Here is a 15,718-nt window from a genome sequence, read left to right on the forward strand (position 1 = left end):
GATGGCAACAATCTCTCCACAAACAGGAATACAATGGGATGCTTCCTCTATTTAGTGAATTTTTGTTACATCCTCAAAAGAGTAGGCTTGACAATTCCAGCTTGGGAAATTCCTGGAGATGTGGGGGATGGTACCTAGGGGAGGGCAAAGTTGAGGGAGGGGAGGAGCTGAGTAGTGATGCAGCGTCTTTGAGTCCACCCTCCAAGTTTACCCTTTCCTCAGTTGTCATTCTGGGAGAACTCCAGGCACCACCCAGAGGTGAGAAACCCTAGCAATGAGTCAGGGCAGAGTATATGGTTCTCCTTTCCCATTTTATCCTGACAACAGTCCTGTGAGGTAGGTTAGGCTGAGAGTGAGGACCAAAACCATAGGAGCTGCAGGGGAGACGAGTGATTTGAACCTAGATTCTTGGCCAGTACTCTAACCGCTGCACTACACTGCCTCTGTAACTGATACTCAGCTTCTGGACCACAAAGGTCCATACCTCAAAGGTATGTACGGGCTGTCAAGCTGCAGACTCACAACCAAGTTATGGTGAACCAGTAACGAGCTTTCAAGGCAAGTGAGAAGCAGAGGTGGTTTGCCATTTACTTCCTCTGCAGGGTTTTCTTTGGTGGCCCCCCACCCAAGAACCAAACCTGTTTAGCTTCTGAGATCTGATGAAATTGGGCTATACCAAGCCACCTGCTCTTCCTCAAAGGTAAACTAGCTCTGAATACAGAGGCTCTGTTAAGCTCTCGTAGCTCATAGGTATACTCTTCCATGAATTTGGAAATTTGTGTCTTTTGAGGGTTTTGGGAACACAGCGGCCTTTCCATCAGATCAGAAGAGCCCCACTTCAGGTTTTATGAACACAAGCTGTGTGCATAGTCCTCTCAGGTAACAGGTGTTGGCTTTCTGCGCTAATCTTTTTTCAGTTACAAAAGTTAACATTGTGCTTGTTATCTTAGTGTTCAAACAAACTTTGATCTGCTGGCACCGCCTTTCCTTATATTTTTATTGGAATGAGAAAAATAGAACGCCTACAGCCAATGTTGGCTAAAGATTTTAAAGGTCCCTGGACTATTACAAATTGCTTGATGTCATGACATTATTGTACGTGGAGCTTTGCAGAATTTCAAAAGCATAAAAAGCAGAGGACCTTGCTCCCAAGTTTCTTACAATCTACATTGTAAAAAGGAGAAAGAACAGAGGGAAAGAGAAGGGGGGAAGATAGCAAAGGGCAGATGCACAGAAAACCTTTTCAGATGTTCTAACTGCATAGAATGGACACACACAAGAGGGTTCATAGGATTCACAACTCCACCCTGACACATGTGAATTCATAGGACTGTTTGTACAGAACATAAGGAAGTGTACATGCGTAGGAGTCCCTTGATGCTGTGGGGAAGGACAGGTTGCTGTGGGAATATGGCTTCCTCTTTATCCCTGGCCCTGTGTGTTAGGATGCCTGAAAACAGCAACACTTAAACTTGGTTACAGTTGAGAATGAGAATTAAGAGGTTAAGGCCATGGAAAAGGTGCTTTTTGAGAAAGGATTTAAAGGATGAGGAAGTAGAAGAATCATGTAGGTGCTTTGAGCCTGTAGGCACTTTGGGAATTTTGAAGATGTAGAGGAGGTACCACAAGAAAATGGCTGCCATGAGGTGCAATCACAAAATGGCTCCCATGGAGCACTGAGGCCAGTCACAAAACATTGGGAGGTTCAGAAGTAAGCATCCTTCTAAGATGGAGCCAGCTGTTTCTGAAGAGATGTTCCCAAAAGACATAAAGGCTTCTAAAGCACCTTTTGACACAATGTGTGGGAGGAAAAGCCAAGACTCGCTCCTGGCTTTGGGGAAATAAATTCTCTGTTGAAGAAGCAAACAGATGCCAGGAAACCCATCAGCAGGCGCTTTAGCACCCACTGGCACCCTGGGAGTGTTGGTGTAGATATTTTGGGGAGGGGGAATGCCAGCCATAAGCATCAATAGTAAGCAGTGTCCTTAAAGGGGGAAGACAACTTCGGGAGTCGGGACTACTGGAGAAGCACAGGTGTTTCCAAAATTCTCCTCATCTGAATTTCTCTCCAGAATTTGGAAGCGGTGCATTAGGAATCCTCTATTCTTCTACTTTAAACTAATTGCACCCTACCTGTGTGTGCCCATGATTTCCCACACCTTTGAGTGTCTTCCCTTCATTTCCACCTCCTTTCCCTCTGTTTTACTGCTGTGTGCATAAACTTGATCCAATAAACTTGATACAAGAGTACTGTAGATGGGAGGAGTGTACCTACAGCTGTATCAAGATTTGGTTTTGTATGATAATGTAAGCTCCACAGGGTTGTGTGCTTTTTACATTCACGAAACTGTGGAGAGCAGAATGCATTAAACATTGAATTAAGTAGGGTTATTAATAGGGAGGGACAGACATTCCAGCCAATATTTACTAGTTTTGATTCTCTTGTCTGGTTCCCATTCCCAGGCTCTTCAGACATCTTCCATTCCTACATACATTGGCCGTCGTCAGGCGGCCCCTTATTTCGTCAGTTTTGTGCTAGAAATCGTTTCCTCTGTTATCGTTATCAGAACGGATTCTCCCATCTTTTGACGACTGCTTGCGCTTCCAGTCGGTCACATTAACAGGGAAAAGCACAATTTGATGGGCAGTCAAAGTGCCTCCGGAAACGGGGCCAAAAAATCCCGCCCCCCCCTTTAAAAAATTTTTTCGTATGTTTGCACTTTATCGCACTTCCGTTATACCAATGTTGTGCTGGGCCAACATTGATATATATATATTAAAAGGGGGGGGGGAGATGGGCAGCAAAGCAGAGAATCCACGGCTACTTGACACTAAAATTTTAGAAAAACAAATCCAAGAGGGGGTGGTCCCAAGCAGAATGAGACAAGGCGATGAATAGGACCACGTGAAGCAATGCAGTGATAAATAAGGTTTTAATGTTCTCTTCTTCAAAACTCAAATATAAGGCACGACAGTAAAACAAGATCAACCAGAGAGTTGTAAGAATTTCCAAACTCCTGGCAGGAGGTGGCTGCCAGGGTGAAAATTAAATCCCGTTTCGCACAATGTGCTTCCTCACAAGCCACGTGTAAATCAATTGTGATCTACTATCACTACTTTTCTCTTTGAAACTTTTAATCCCGAATAGTTCATTTCCTGCATGGCAGAATATCACAATAGCACTATAAGGCTTACCTTTTTTAAAAAAAATTACTTTGAGGCTTAAGTGCGGGTCGCACTGGGACTTGTGGGAGTGTGGGGCGGGAGAATCAGCATTAGGTGGGACAGATGATCGGGGAAGTGAGCGCTTGGCATTGCAAAGCATTCACAGTTGATCCAGGGCATTCACATGGAAGCGGATGAGGACGACATAACGAGTCACAAAGCATGATTTGAGGAGAAAAACAATGTAAGCTGCTTTGGGTCCCTACTGGAGAGAAAGGCAAGCTATAAATGAAGTCTATTGAAGTAAATAAGTAAATTGACATGGAACCATAAATGCAGGGCTTTTTTTCAGCTGGAATGTGGTGGAACGGAGTTCCGGAACCTCTTGAAAATAGTCACATGGCTGGTGGCCCCGCCCCCTGATCTCCAGACAGAGGGGAGCTTAGACTGCCCTCTGCACCGCTTGGCGGCACGGAGGGCAATCTAAACTCCCCTCTGTTTGGAGATTAGGGGGCGGGGCCACCAGCCATGTGACCATTTTCCCCGAGGGCAACCCACTGAGTTCCACTACCTCTTTTCCCAGAAAAAAAGCCCTGCATAAATGAATGATGGCCTAAACTTTTCACCTTTATAATTCTGCGTCTGAGGCGATAAGAGTGAATGACAGGATAAGTGATTATGAAAGAACCAAAACGGATCCAAGAAAGGCTCAAGAGGAAGCAGCCGAAATAATCCTCAATGGCAAAACAACTCCAGGATGAAGGAACACAAGTCATTGGGTGCATTAACCACAACACAGAAAGACCAAACTGCAGGATGAGGCAAGGCAGAATCAACAACCTAGATGTTAAAGATAAAGTTAAAGCGAAGGATGGACAGATACAAGCAACTTACAAGTCAGCCACAAGTTCAAAGCTTGCAGGCTGACTGGTCTTAACTGGTTTCTGCTGAGACGCCAACCCCTGGAAGAAGGGAGACGAAGACTGAATCAACCTGAAGATCTCTCAGGAACTTGACCTCAGCCTGATACAACCATGCTCAGACGGTTAAACTCCTCCATGTTGAACTGGCAGTCTAACATCAACTCCCAAGGATGAAAGCATGATTTAGGGTTCCCATCACGGTCTTAAGCAAATGCTGTGAAGTTTGTGGGACAGTTGCTGGGGAGGTTGGACTGAGAGGAGGCTGTGATTTCACTTCTGGATGATTTTGATAATAATAACAATATTCAGGATAACAACACCCACTCAGAACAGTTTACAAAGTATGTTATTATTGCCCCCACAACAAAACACCCTGTGAGGTGGGTGGGGCTGAGAGAGCTCCTAGAAGCTGTGACTGACCCAAGGTCACCCAGCTGGCTTCAAGTGGAGGAATCAAACTTGGTTCTCCAGATTAGAGTCCTGTGCTCTTAACCACTACACCAAACTGGCTCTCTCACCAAACTGGCTCTAATTTCCACTAATCTATAGGGTTGTTTCTAGAGCATCACTGTGGAGGCCATTCTTCTCAAGCTCTTCAAGTTCTTGAGAACGGGAGATTGGGGTGGAAGTGGGGGATTTCCTGACATGCCCAGCCAATTGGGAAGCTTACTATGATTGGAAAAAATCCTTCTGTTTTTTTAATGTTAAAAATTCTAAGTCCTATAAAAGGTTCGTAAATAGTGGGTGAATCAGGGCTCATTTCGAGGGGGAATGCACAGGAACGCAGTTCTGGCAGTTCCCCAAAGAGGTCACATGACAGGTGGCCCTGCTCACCTGACTCTTGGCCATTTTGGGCCCGTTTCAGCCTGGATTAGGGCCAAAACAGCCCACATTGGGCCTCTGACGGGTGGCGGATCTCCTGCTCAGCAGCAGCCCAATCCTGACCATTTTGGGCCCCTTTTCGGCCATTTTCAGCCCCTTTTGCCATTTTGGGTCCAATTTCAGCCCTGAATGGCCAGGATTGGGTCCAAAACAGCCAGGATAGGTGATGTCAGGGTGCGTGGCATATGCAAATCAGTTATGCTAATGACACGCTTCCGGTGATGGCAAGGGGCGTGGCATATGCGGATAAGTTATGCTAATGAGTTATGCTAATGAGCTCCTCCAGCTCTTTTTCTATGAAATGACCCCTGGGGTGAATCATAAATCATACGTCTCCTTGTTCATTTTCACCTCCAAAAAGAATCCCGAATTGTTCACAGCCTTTCATTCATGCAGCCTAGAACTGTTTATTTTCTTCTCTAAGGTCTCAAGCAGATAACAGTCTTTTCCAATACCTTCTGACCTCAAGACCTTTCAGGATTAACCCTGCATTGATGTCTGCATGAAAAGCAAACGTTTTTCTACTGAACCATGTCCTCTCTCTAGAGGACTTTCCTCAGCCTTTTGGGGGTCTATCCTCTGCTTTGGGCATAGGGCAGCATTCTAATGGGCGGGGAGGGGAGCCACAGAATTAAGGCCAAGTCTGCCCAGGTTAAGAAGCTAACAGTCAAGTGGGACACATTTCCCACAATGCTATTGAGCAGCATGCCAGCAAGAGACAATTGGAAGGTTTTGAGGGAGTGAGGGTGCTGACTTGCTGTGTGTTATATGTAGGGCTTTTTTCAGCTGGAACAGTGGAATGGAGTTCCATCCGTGCTGCCCAATCTAAACTCCCCTCTGTCTGGAGATCGGGGGGGCGGAGCCACCAGCCATGTGACCATTTTCATTGAGAGTGATTTAAACTTTTAACCCCCCCCCTTGTTTCAGCTGACCCAAAGTGACGTCATTGGTCCTGGGAGCATGTGAGCACTTTGTTCGCACATGTGGTACCAGGGGCACCACCTCCCTCCAAGAGTTGCCCCCTGTGCTGGCAACCCACTGAGTTCCACCACCTCTTTTCCCAGAAAAAAAGCCCTGGTTATATGTACATTTGTTCTTAAGAGAGAACCAGTTTGGTGTAGTGGCTAAGAATGGAAGGACTCAGATCTGGAAAACCGGGTTTGATTCCTCCACTTGAAGCCAGCTGGGTGACCTTGGGTCAGTCACAGCTCTCTCAGCCCCACCACCTCACAGGGTGATTATAGTGAGGAGAATAATAACATTCTTTGTAAACCGCTCTGAATGGGCATTAAGTTGTCCTGAAGGGCAGTATATAAATCAAATGTTGTTGTTAAATATCTAGAACATCCAGCAAAATTATAAAACCATCAGTACCCATAATTCCCAGGTCCCAATGTCTGCTGCGCCATGAAGCTTGCTGGGTGATAACTTCTTGTTAGCCTTGTTGTGAAAGGATAAAATACGTATTTAGAATAACACAGGTTCATCTGAGGGATGAAGGCAATTAAATCCTAAAACTACATCCCAGGAAGGGGAGAGACGGATATATGGTGAGCTGAGGGCTAACCAAAGGAAACTGAGTCCCCCATCTTCAATGGACCGTTTGGCAAAGCTGTGGAAGCAGCCTTGGTGGATCACTCCCAGTTTCTGTCCATGATGCTGTAATCTCTATTATCGACTCTTGAAGCAATTGGTAAAGAGCAAGCTAGGAGGGAAATTTGAGCCTGCAATGCTCATTTCTGGTAGGCTTAAGGAGGAACATCCCAGGCTGCAGGAAATTCTATACAACTGTTAGTTTGGACTGGGGTTTGGTGTCCGGATGCTGATAGCCAACACAGACCCTATCAGGCTGTGCTAGAATGCTCGGTCTCAAACCTATTCCTAAGAAGAGAGATGTCGAGGCTCTGATTAGCTAGCAATTTATGCCTTTTGATCCTTTCCTAAGTGCTCCGCCTCTGTTCTATGGGTCTTGCGATAGTTCCCATCCCAACCAGGGCTCATTTTGAGGGGGAACGCACAGGAACACACTTCCGGTGATGGCAAGAGGCGTGGCATATGCTAATGAATTATGCTAATAATGAGTTCCTCCAGCTCTTTTTTCTATGAAATGACCCCTGATCCCAACTATGTATGTTTCTAGGATTTATGCTTAGCTATTAAGATTAATTGTACTTATGATTTCTGAACATGAGCTGAGTCTGCATATTAGTCCTGTTGGAATAGGTGACTCAGCCTGCCTTTGGACACTGGGGGGGCGCTGCATGTCTCTTTGAATGTAATGTATAAGTCTAGCAATCTGCCACTCTCTTGTCTAAGGTGGGAACGCCTACTGACTCCTCCTCTCTTGCCTCTGTGCTTCTTGGGAGATTTCACACCTTCCCTCATGCTCTTCTAAGAGAAAGATGTAAAGCCACCATGCTCCTCATGGAGCCCTTCTCTTTGTCCACAAACCCTCTTCCAGCCTCGCTGCCTATATTTTCAGGCCGTGGTATTAGCTTAGTGAATGTAACTCTATAGATAGGTTCTTTCCCTTGATATTACCAGAAGATATTGCTATGGAGAAATCTGCTACAATAAACTGTAAGTTCTATCTTTCTATGAATTTTGTCTGAGGATTAATTAATGCACGTTTGTGAGGGTTTGAACGCTTCTGACTAAATTACTCTACTATATGTTACTCTGCTAAGTTACTAAACTAAATATATAAAATACCATAAATCTCTAACAAGTCCCACCTTTGTTTGTTACTAGGCTGCTTGGCTTTGCTACTTAGAGGGAGCCAATGTTGAAGGCCACCCCAGGACAGACTGATCGATCCGGATAGAGAGTAGAGGGAGAAGAAACACAGTTACAGATCTCTTTCTCTCCATCCCTAAACTTCTGGTGTAGAAGACTGCTAGGATAAAAGCATAAAGGAGGCTGGAGAATTCTCTGGGTAGGAGTAGCTAACTAGGAAAGTAACAACCCCAAGGAAAAGGTAGTGGGTGGGTGATAAAGTAAAGGATTTTTTAAGCCACCAGTCCTCCTTGGCACTCGGCAAGTCTCAGTGCAGGGTTGCTGAGGACCAAGAGGGTGGTGCTGACAAGACTAACTTACCTCACAGCATGGTGGTGGTGGAAAGTGCCATCAAGTCATAGTGACCTCTGCTGGGTTTTTAAGACAAGAGACTAACAGAAGTGGTTTTTCCATTGCCTGCCTCTGCAACCCTGGTTTTCCTTGGCGGTCTCCCATACAATTGCTATCCAAGGCTGACCCTGCTTAGTTTCCGAGATCTGACAAGGTTGGGCTTGCCTGGACTATCCAGGCCAGGGCTATCTCATAGCATAGCTACAATAAAATGAAGGAAGAGAGCCATGTACATCACCCTGGGCTCCCTGAAGGCAGAGAAAAATGCACTACATCTGAGCTTTTGAAATAAAAATCTGTATTCAATTTGTTAATGCTCAAGTTCAAATTTTATTTTTCTCTTCAGATTCACTTTTCACAGTAAAGGGAGGGGGAAAGCTATCTGTTCAAAATCAAAGACATCCCTCGCAGACAGAATCCCTTGCGTTTACAATGAAACCCTGATTGTTTTGTCCCTAATACAGAGAGGTGGGAAAGTCCACTCCTAATTACAGGTGATACAATGACAGATTGTGATTTTCCATCTCATGTCTGGAACAGGCGGGTTGGCAAATGGTATCCTCTCTTAATGTTGCCCGGGGGCGGTGGAGAGACCACAGTCAGGTTGTAATTGTCTTGCAGGTGGAGTTTGTCAACTCTAGCTTGTTCAACCAAGGTTGGGACCAGACCAGGAATACACACTCCTGTTTGGAGAGAGAGGGAAAAGTAGTCACATTATTGCTCTGTTCTGCAAAAGGTGGGTAAAACGGATCACTTCCACATGAACACAGTGGTGTTGCACCAGCATACATTGGGTTGGATACAGCAGTGCGTGGACAGAAACATCAACGGGCTTGGCGCAGTTTCACTTGTGCCAGCAATAGTGTTGCATAGACTGCAATGCAGACCAATAGCTAGTAATTAGTACTTGCTCAGGGTCTTGCAGAAACACAAGGTGTGATGCAACAAGTTGTAACTTTGCACCGCTGCCAGCATCTTTGTAGAATGGTCCTTTCAGTACGTTTCCGCTTACCCAAGGACCAGAACTGGCTGCTCCGGACCTGTCTGAAAGAAAAAAAAACCTGCCAAGAGTTCTTATCAATTGAAGCATTATTGAATCCACATCAACCTTGCATTTAGTTGTCTTGAATGTTATACAAACAGAAATCATTTTGTGGCAGGTAGATAAAGTCGCCCTTTCCCAAAAGAAACAAACTTAGACTGGGAGAGAGAATAAGTTTTTGCAGCAGCCAACTCTGATAAGCTGCAGCTAAGAAAAGACACTAAAGGGACCAAGCCTAAGCATGTCTACTCAGAAGTAAGCCCCATTTTATTTAATGGGGCTATCTCCCAGGAAAGCAATCTTAGGAGCACGGCCAAGGCTCACTTGGGCTTACAGGCAACTCTAGATCTTCATACCACCTTTCCCACCTCTGTCTATGTTCTTTTTATATCATAGATCAGCGGTACTGGACTACTGGATAACTAGCCAATTCCAGAAAAGGAAGGGGATTCATAGATAAAAGATGGGACACTCTAGCCTCAGATGTCTGATCTCGCTGGCCTTATTGCAAGACTATTTGTTCCAAGGGCTCCCTGTTCCCATACTGTTCAGTTGGCATTTCTGGGATAATCAAAGTGAATACGGCCCACCGAATTTAGGCATAGCCCTTGTACCACAGAGATAACGGGGATAGAGTGACTCCTACATCATGACCCAGTAGAAAGAGAGATGCACCAATACACAGAACAGAAAAGAAGGGGAATCTCAGAAGATATCAAAAATAATTGATAAATATATCCCACTGTGTTTTAAAAGCACTCTTTCACCAGGAACAACTGCTTCTGCATCTGACAAAGAGAACTGTGATTCTCGAAAACTTATGCTACAATAAAGTTGGTTAGTGTTAAAGGTGCTACTGGACTCTTTTTGATTTTGCTTCTACAGACTAACACGGCTAACTCCTCTGCAACTACTTCTGTGACAGTATTCCTGTGATAGTAAACTCAAAAGATGTCAGGACATTATTTTTGATATCAACTTTACTTGTGCAATTCAACTTTTCATCTTGGATCCCGGAAGAGAGGTCTCTGTGGTACGCTAGTCTTTGCTCATCAGTTTGGTGTAGTGGTTAAGAGCACGGGACTCTAATCTGGAGAACCAGGTTTGATTCTCCACTCCTCCACCTGAGCCAGCTGGGTGGCCTTGGGCTAGTCATGGGCCGGCTCTCTGGAGCTCTCTCAGCCCCACCCACCTCACAGGGTGTTTTGTTGTGGGGATAATAATGACATACTTTATAAACTGGGCCGATTCCAGACGACTAACCTGAAGGCGCTGCATGCCGCCATGTTCCGGATCGCGACGGGGAAAACGCGAAATATCGCGTTGCGCCAAACTCGCGCGAGAAAACGCGATATTTTGCGTTTTCCCCGTCGCGATCTGGAACATGGCGGCATGCAGCGCCTTCAGGTTAGTTGTCTGGAATCGGCCCTGCTCTGAGTGGGCATTAAGTTGTCGTAAAGGGCAGTATATAAATCAAATGTTGTTGTTGTACTAGGGTGGGATCTCCTGCTAGTGACATACTCCCAGGTCCCGGAGAAGGGGAGAGAGGAACTACCATAGAAGCATTAGTCAGAGGCACACATGTGCCATAAGATTCCTTTAAAAAGGAAAGGCAAAACTATATCTTCCTGAGAATTTTGGCTTTCACTTTTTAAAAAAGTAAGAGTCTAGTCCTTAGGATGGCACAGGAAAGGTACGAATAATCTCAGAACCTGGAAGAGTTGTCAAATAAGGTCTGCTCCTATAAATGCAGCAGAGCAAGGTAGGCTTCACCGCTTCAGACTATAAGGAAGAAACTATTTATTTATTTTATTCAATTTATATACCACCTCTCTACCATATCTGGTGCCCGAGGTGGTTTCCAACATACATATAACTACATTTTCCAAAGTTTCCCGCCTTTAGCTGTTTCCTGTAAGCAAACAACTATTATATAGCTGCACAGGGCTAGACTTAAGAATCTTAAAGTGCTTTTCAAAAACGATTATTTGTAGATAGTTTTTGCAGAGGGTGCATTTCTGAAGTTCTCGAAAGCTTATGCCTCATAAAGTTGGTTAGTCTTAAAGGCGCTACTGGACTTTTTACTGAAGTTGCACAGCCGATTCTAACGTCTCATATAAGTCTGCCACCTCATTCTGTTGAGCGGGAAGACCAGGCCTCAGAATTTAGGTGCATAGTCTTGAGGACATTCTCTGCCACCATCTCTGTGTCTTTTAGAGCTCCTTGCTCTTCCCATGTCTCGTGCAACTGGTCAGTTTTTATGCTTGGACAGGATTTTTTGTAATTAAAAAAGCACATGTGCACAGCCCTGACCGGTGTGGTATTAATGTCAGACCCGAAAAAACTATGTTTAAATCTCCTGTCAGTCATGCAGTTAACTGAGTGTCCTTCAGCCAGTCGAGCTTTCTCAGCCTAGCCAACACTTCAAGGTTGTTGTGAGGACAGAAGGGGGTTGCTTTCATGTAGACCATTTGAGGAAGGGGGAGTAGAACATAAATGAGATTACAAACAATGACCTGGGAAGCATTCCACTGTCCCTATTTACATTCATCCTCATTCTGAAGCAATCCTAGGAGAAGTCACGGCACAACACGGTACAAGGCAACTCCATTTTGAAGGCTGGCACGGCACAGTAGATCAAGTGTCAGACTAGGATCCTGTATACCATGGAAATAATTCTCTGTGTGTCCTTGGGCCAGCCATGTTTTCTCAGCCTAACTTACTTTGTTGTGAGAAAATAGCAGAGGGGAGAAAGATGTTCTAATCTAAGCTGCTTTGCGTCCCCATTGAGGAGAAAAGTAGGACAGGGATTTCTTTCTGGCTGGTACACAGTACTGGCGCCTCTTTCGGATGGTGGACTTGGGCCTCCAAGGTGGCAAAAATCATGAGTACGGCCTCCCCCCTTTTTTAAAGAAAAAAAGCACTGAAGTGGGATATAAATAAAATGAATGCAAAAAAATTTGCATGCAAATGCAAGGATTGTTCCAGACCACCTCAGACCTTCCTGTCTGTGTATTGTCACACAGCCTAGGATTACCATGTGGGTCCTATCAGGATGAGTCTTATTTCATTTGGTAGCAGAGTTACTTTGTCAGAAGAATTTTCTCCAACGTGCAGTAATTAATCCTCAGGCAATCAAATTGTAAAAAGAGCGAACTTAACAGTTTATTGAGGTAGATTGCATTCATGGCAATATCTTGGAGTAGAAAAAGAAAGTCCTAGTCTAAAGAGTCACTTTCTCTATAAATACCACAGCCAGATAGTCCGGCAGCGAGGCTGCGTGTGGGTTTGTGGATAAGGCCTTCATGGCAGGAGCTCTGAGAAATACATCCCTCCCTTTTGGAATGCCATGGAGGTGTTCCCGCATCTTACTGTCAAGAGAGTTACACGTGCACGCAGAGAGACACACAGCTCCTCCCCATGTCCAAGGTGATAAATAAATCATATGTTGGCCCCAGAAGCCTAATTAAAGGATCCCATGTTTGGGCCATTAGCAGGGTCTATTGTTTAGCATAAGAAACCAGGGCCGATTTCGCACGGCTTACCTGAAGCCAGGACGTTGCAGAACATGCTGGCAAAAACACGAAAGATCGCGTTTTCTCACGCAAGAAAACGCAATCTTTCGCTTTTTTGCCAGCATGTTCCACAACATCCTGCAACATTCCGACTTCAGGTAAGCCGTGTGGAATCGGCTATCGTTATAGGTGGTTGTGAGCTGGTTCTGCTGGCTGGTATGTGTGCAGGACAGAAAATAACAAAAGCATGCACTTGCTTATATTTAGATAAGAAATAAGAGTTCTTTATTCTAGGAACTCCATACTCTGATAGGAAAGGAGGAGAGACAGATCCTAACTACCTATCTATTCTAAGAATGAGCATGGATGGCAGGATGAGTCCTGCATCCATGCTTCCAAGATGGAGGGAGGAGAAGGAGAGAGGCGTTGCCTGGAACAATGCCAGGAAGAGAAGAAATGAGAAGGAGGAAGTCAGGAGGAGGAAATCCTGAGAACAGCAATCTACATATCAAAGAACAGTCAGAGCAGTTAACAGTAAACAGCAGAGTGCCCTGACCTCTCTATCATTCTAACTCTTTGGTTTGTCCCCCTCTGAAACCTGAGGAAAGGGACAGCGCTGAATCCTCCTCTTCCAACACAAGGGATGCTGAGTCACCTATTCCATCAGGGCCAAGGCCCATGGTGGAATCAGGATTTTGAGAGTTGAATGAACAACCCTTGAATTCAACTGCAAAACATATTTTATGATGGGTCTTACCCAGTGTTCTGCACCAGATGGTACCTGGCACTTTTCAAGGTCATTGCTTGGGAAACTCTTCTGGCATTCTGTGACGGCCAATTCCATGGTCAAGTAGTAGTTGATACCTGAAACAACCTGAAAAGACAATGAATGCCCTGCAGATTGTGTTCCCACTGGTTGCCAGCAGGACCGGCGCGCCCATTGAGGCCAGGTAGGCACTGGCCTCGGGTGCAAGGTCACTGGGGGGGCGGAGGAGGGGGTCGGGGCGGAGGAGTGCACAGCAGAGCTGGCGTGGCTGGCTGGCTGCAGCAGCAGCTGCAGCCAGCCAGCCCTGTGCTTCCGCCGCCGCCGCCACACGCCCCAGCCAGAAGATTGCGAAAAAACCACGGAAGATTGGGCACGTTCCTCCGCCCCAGCTGGGCACAGAAGCCGTGAGCCGCTGCTGGGGCGGCGCATGGAGCAGCCTCCGTACGCCGCCCCAGCAGTGGCTCGCAGCTTCTGCGCTCAGCTGGGGCATGTGGTGGCGGCGGCATGGGGCTGGCTGGCTGGCTGCAGCTGCCGGGCGCAGAAGCTGTGAGCTGCTGCTGGAGCGGCGCACGGAGCAGCCTTTGCGCGCCGCCCCAGCAGCGGCTCGCAGCTTCTGCGCTCGGCGCTCCTCCGTGGGCACCAGAACCTCTGGCTCCAGCCCTGGTTGCCAGTGCCAGATTTTCCCAGTCCTGCCCACACGGTGGCCATTTTCTCTCCCTACTAACTGGAGGCATTTTTGTTTTCTTTAAACTGACAATGAAATATCATTTTAAGAGCATATAAGGTGATAGACATATCTCTTGAAATGAAAGGGGTAGAGACTTTTTTGTAACTGAAAGCTAGGCATTTGGAGAATTGCTTCACCTATTGTTATAATATTGTCTCGATATATCATTATTTAATGGCCAATTGAAAAAATGGGAAAAGCTCCTGTGACTGGAGGGTGAGGGTGGGGCTGGGCCAGGAATATTGCTAGGAAGCCCGCTGTTGCCCTGTGCTCTGTTGGCAACTGCAAAAGCGATGGGGAAGCCAACAACCCTGTTCCTATGTGGAAACCACTGCAGTGTGTGTTAAGCTACATTTCAGCTTTCTAGGTGACTTGGGGTCACACTACAAGTGACGAATGACACTTGCCTGGCAAGTGGACAGACTCACGTGTATTCCTCCCTGTTCACTTGCCATTCACTTGCTCTCCATTTGATCAAATGGAGCGCAAGTGAATGGCAAGTGAACAGGGAGGAATACACGTGAGTCTGTCCACTTGCCAGGCAAGTGTCATTCGTCACTTGTAGTGCGACCCTTGGAAATACCTTGACCATTTGAGGGGTACATCCGTTTCTTAAGAAAAAGGCATAACTGTCACCTTGATTTCTGAATAGTTGTGAGGGAGACACTTTTGCCTAGAAATAGAAAAGCATAACACATCCCCCACCATATTTAAGCTACTTCTAAGCTGCCCAGAAAGTTGGAACTTTTATCAAGGTAGATCAAGAATCTGTTATGATTAGAAAATAATGACAATGAATCTTGAACTCTGTATATTTACCAAGCCATTTAGGGATACCAGGTATTCTGCTATGGCAGGAGACATCCTAGATATTCCTTCCCTCTGTTGCCCACTGGCACCGCAAAGGTAGGAAAGGTAAAATTGGGAGGGGGCATGCCAGCGCACAATGTCACTTCTGGCAAGAACTGGAAGTGAAATCATGACATTGGGAGCAACTCTAGGATCTGCCAAAACCATAGAGTTTTGGTGAACCCTACAGAGTCACCCTCAGCAGAACGATGTCATTTCTTTTTGCTGGAAGTGATGTTGTGAGTCGGCATAGCAATAGTCTTAAAGGTGCTACTGGACTCTTTTCGATTTTGCTTCTACAGACTAACATGGCTACTCCTCTGGATCTAGTTCAATTTCTGTCTCTCATAAGCTACAACAGGATCCAAGGAGGAGAAAAAGCTACAAAGCTGATTTTTAGATTAAAATTCTCCCCTTTATTGCCCCTCCCAATTATCACCAACCCAAATTTCTCCCAAAGTTGTTTTCCAACCTGGGTCTGGGCCTGGATCAGCTTCACTTCTCGGATGTAAAGTGGGTTGTCGTTGGCTTCGTTGTAGGCTTGGACGGCAAAATGAGCCACATTAGCTGTCTCTGGATCAGAAACTGGATGGTCCGTTAAGCCCCCAACTAAGCTCACAGCCTGCCCCTGGAGAGGCAGAAGAAGGAGAAGAACAAAAGAGGCTACCATAGTTGCTGCTTGAATGTGCCTTGTTAAGGTTGAAATGAGAAGGGAAGGCGCAG

At 45.8% G+C, this 15,718-nt stretch overlaps 1 protein-coding gene across 1 annotated transcript; it reads right to left on the reverse strand.

Annotated features, from left to right (window-relative positions):
- Positions 1-8,402: 8,402 nt before the first annotated feature.
- LOC129338527 (cystatin-like) lies at positions 8,403-15,718 on the reverse strand. Its single transcript, XM_054992869.1, has 3 exons — positions 15,468-15,718; positions 13,411-13,527; positions 8,403-8,779 (listed from the first exon to the last, which is right to left on the reverse strand). The coding sequence occupies exons 1-3, from the start codon at positions 15,663-15,665 to the stop codon at positions 8,696-8,698; spliced, it is 399 nt and encodes a 132-aa protein (XP_054848844.1). The 5' UTR covers positions 15,666-15,718; the 3' UTR covers positions 8,403-8,695.

This window comes from Eublepharis macularius, chromosome 1, assembly GCF_028583425.1.
Source record: "Eublepharis macularius isolate TG4126 chromosome 1, MPM_Emac_v1.0, whole genome shotgun sequence".
Classification (NCBI taxonomy): domain Eukaryota; kingdom Metazoa; phylum Chordata; class Lepidosauria; order Squamata; family Eublepharidae; genus Eublepharis; species Eublepharis macularius.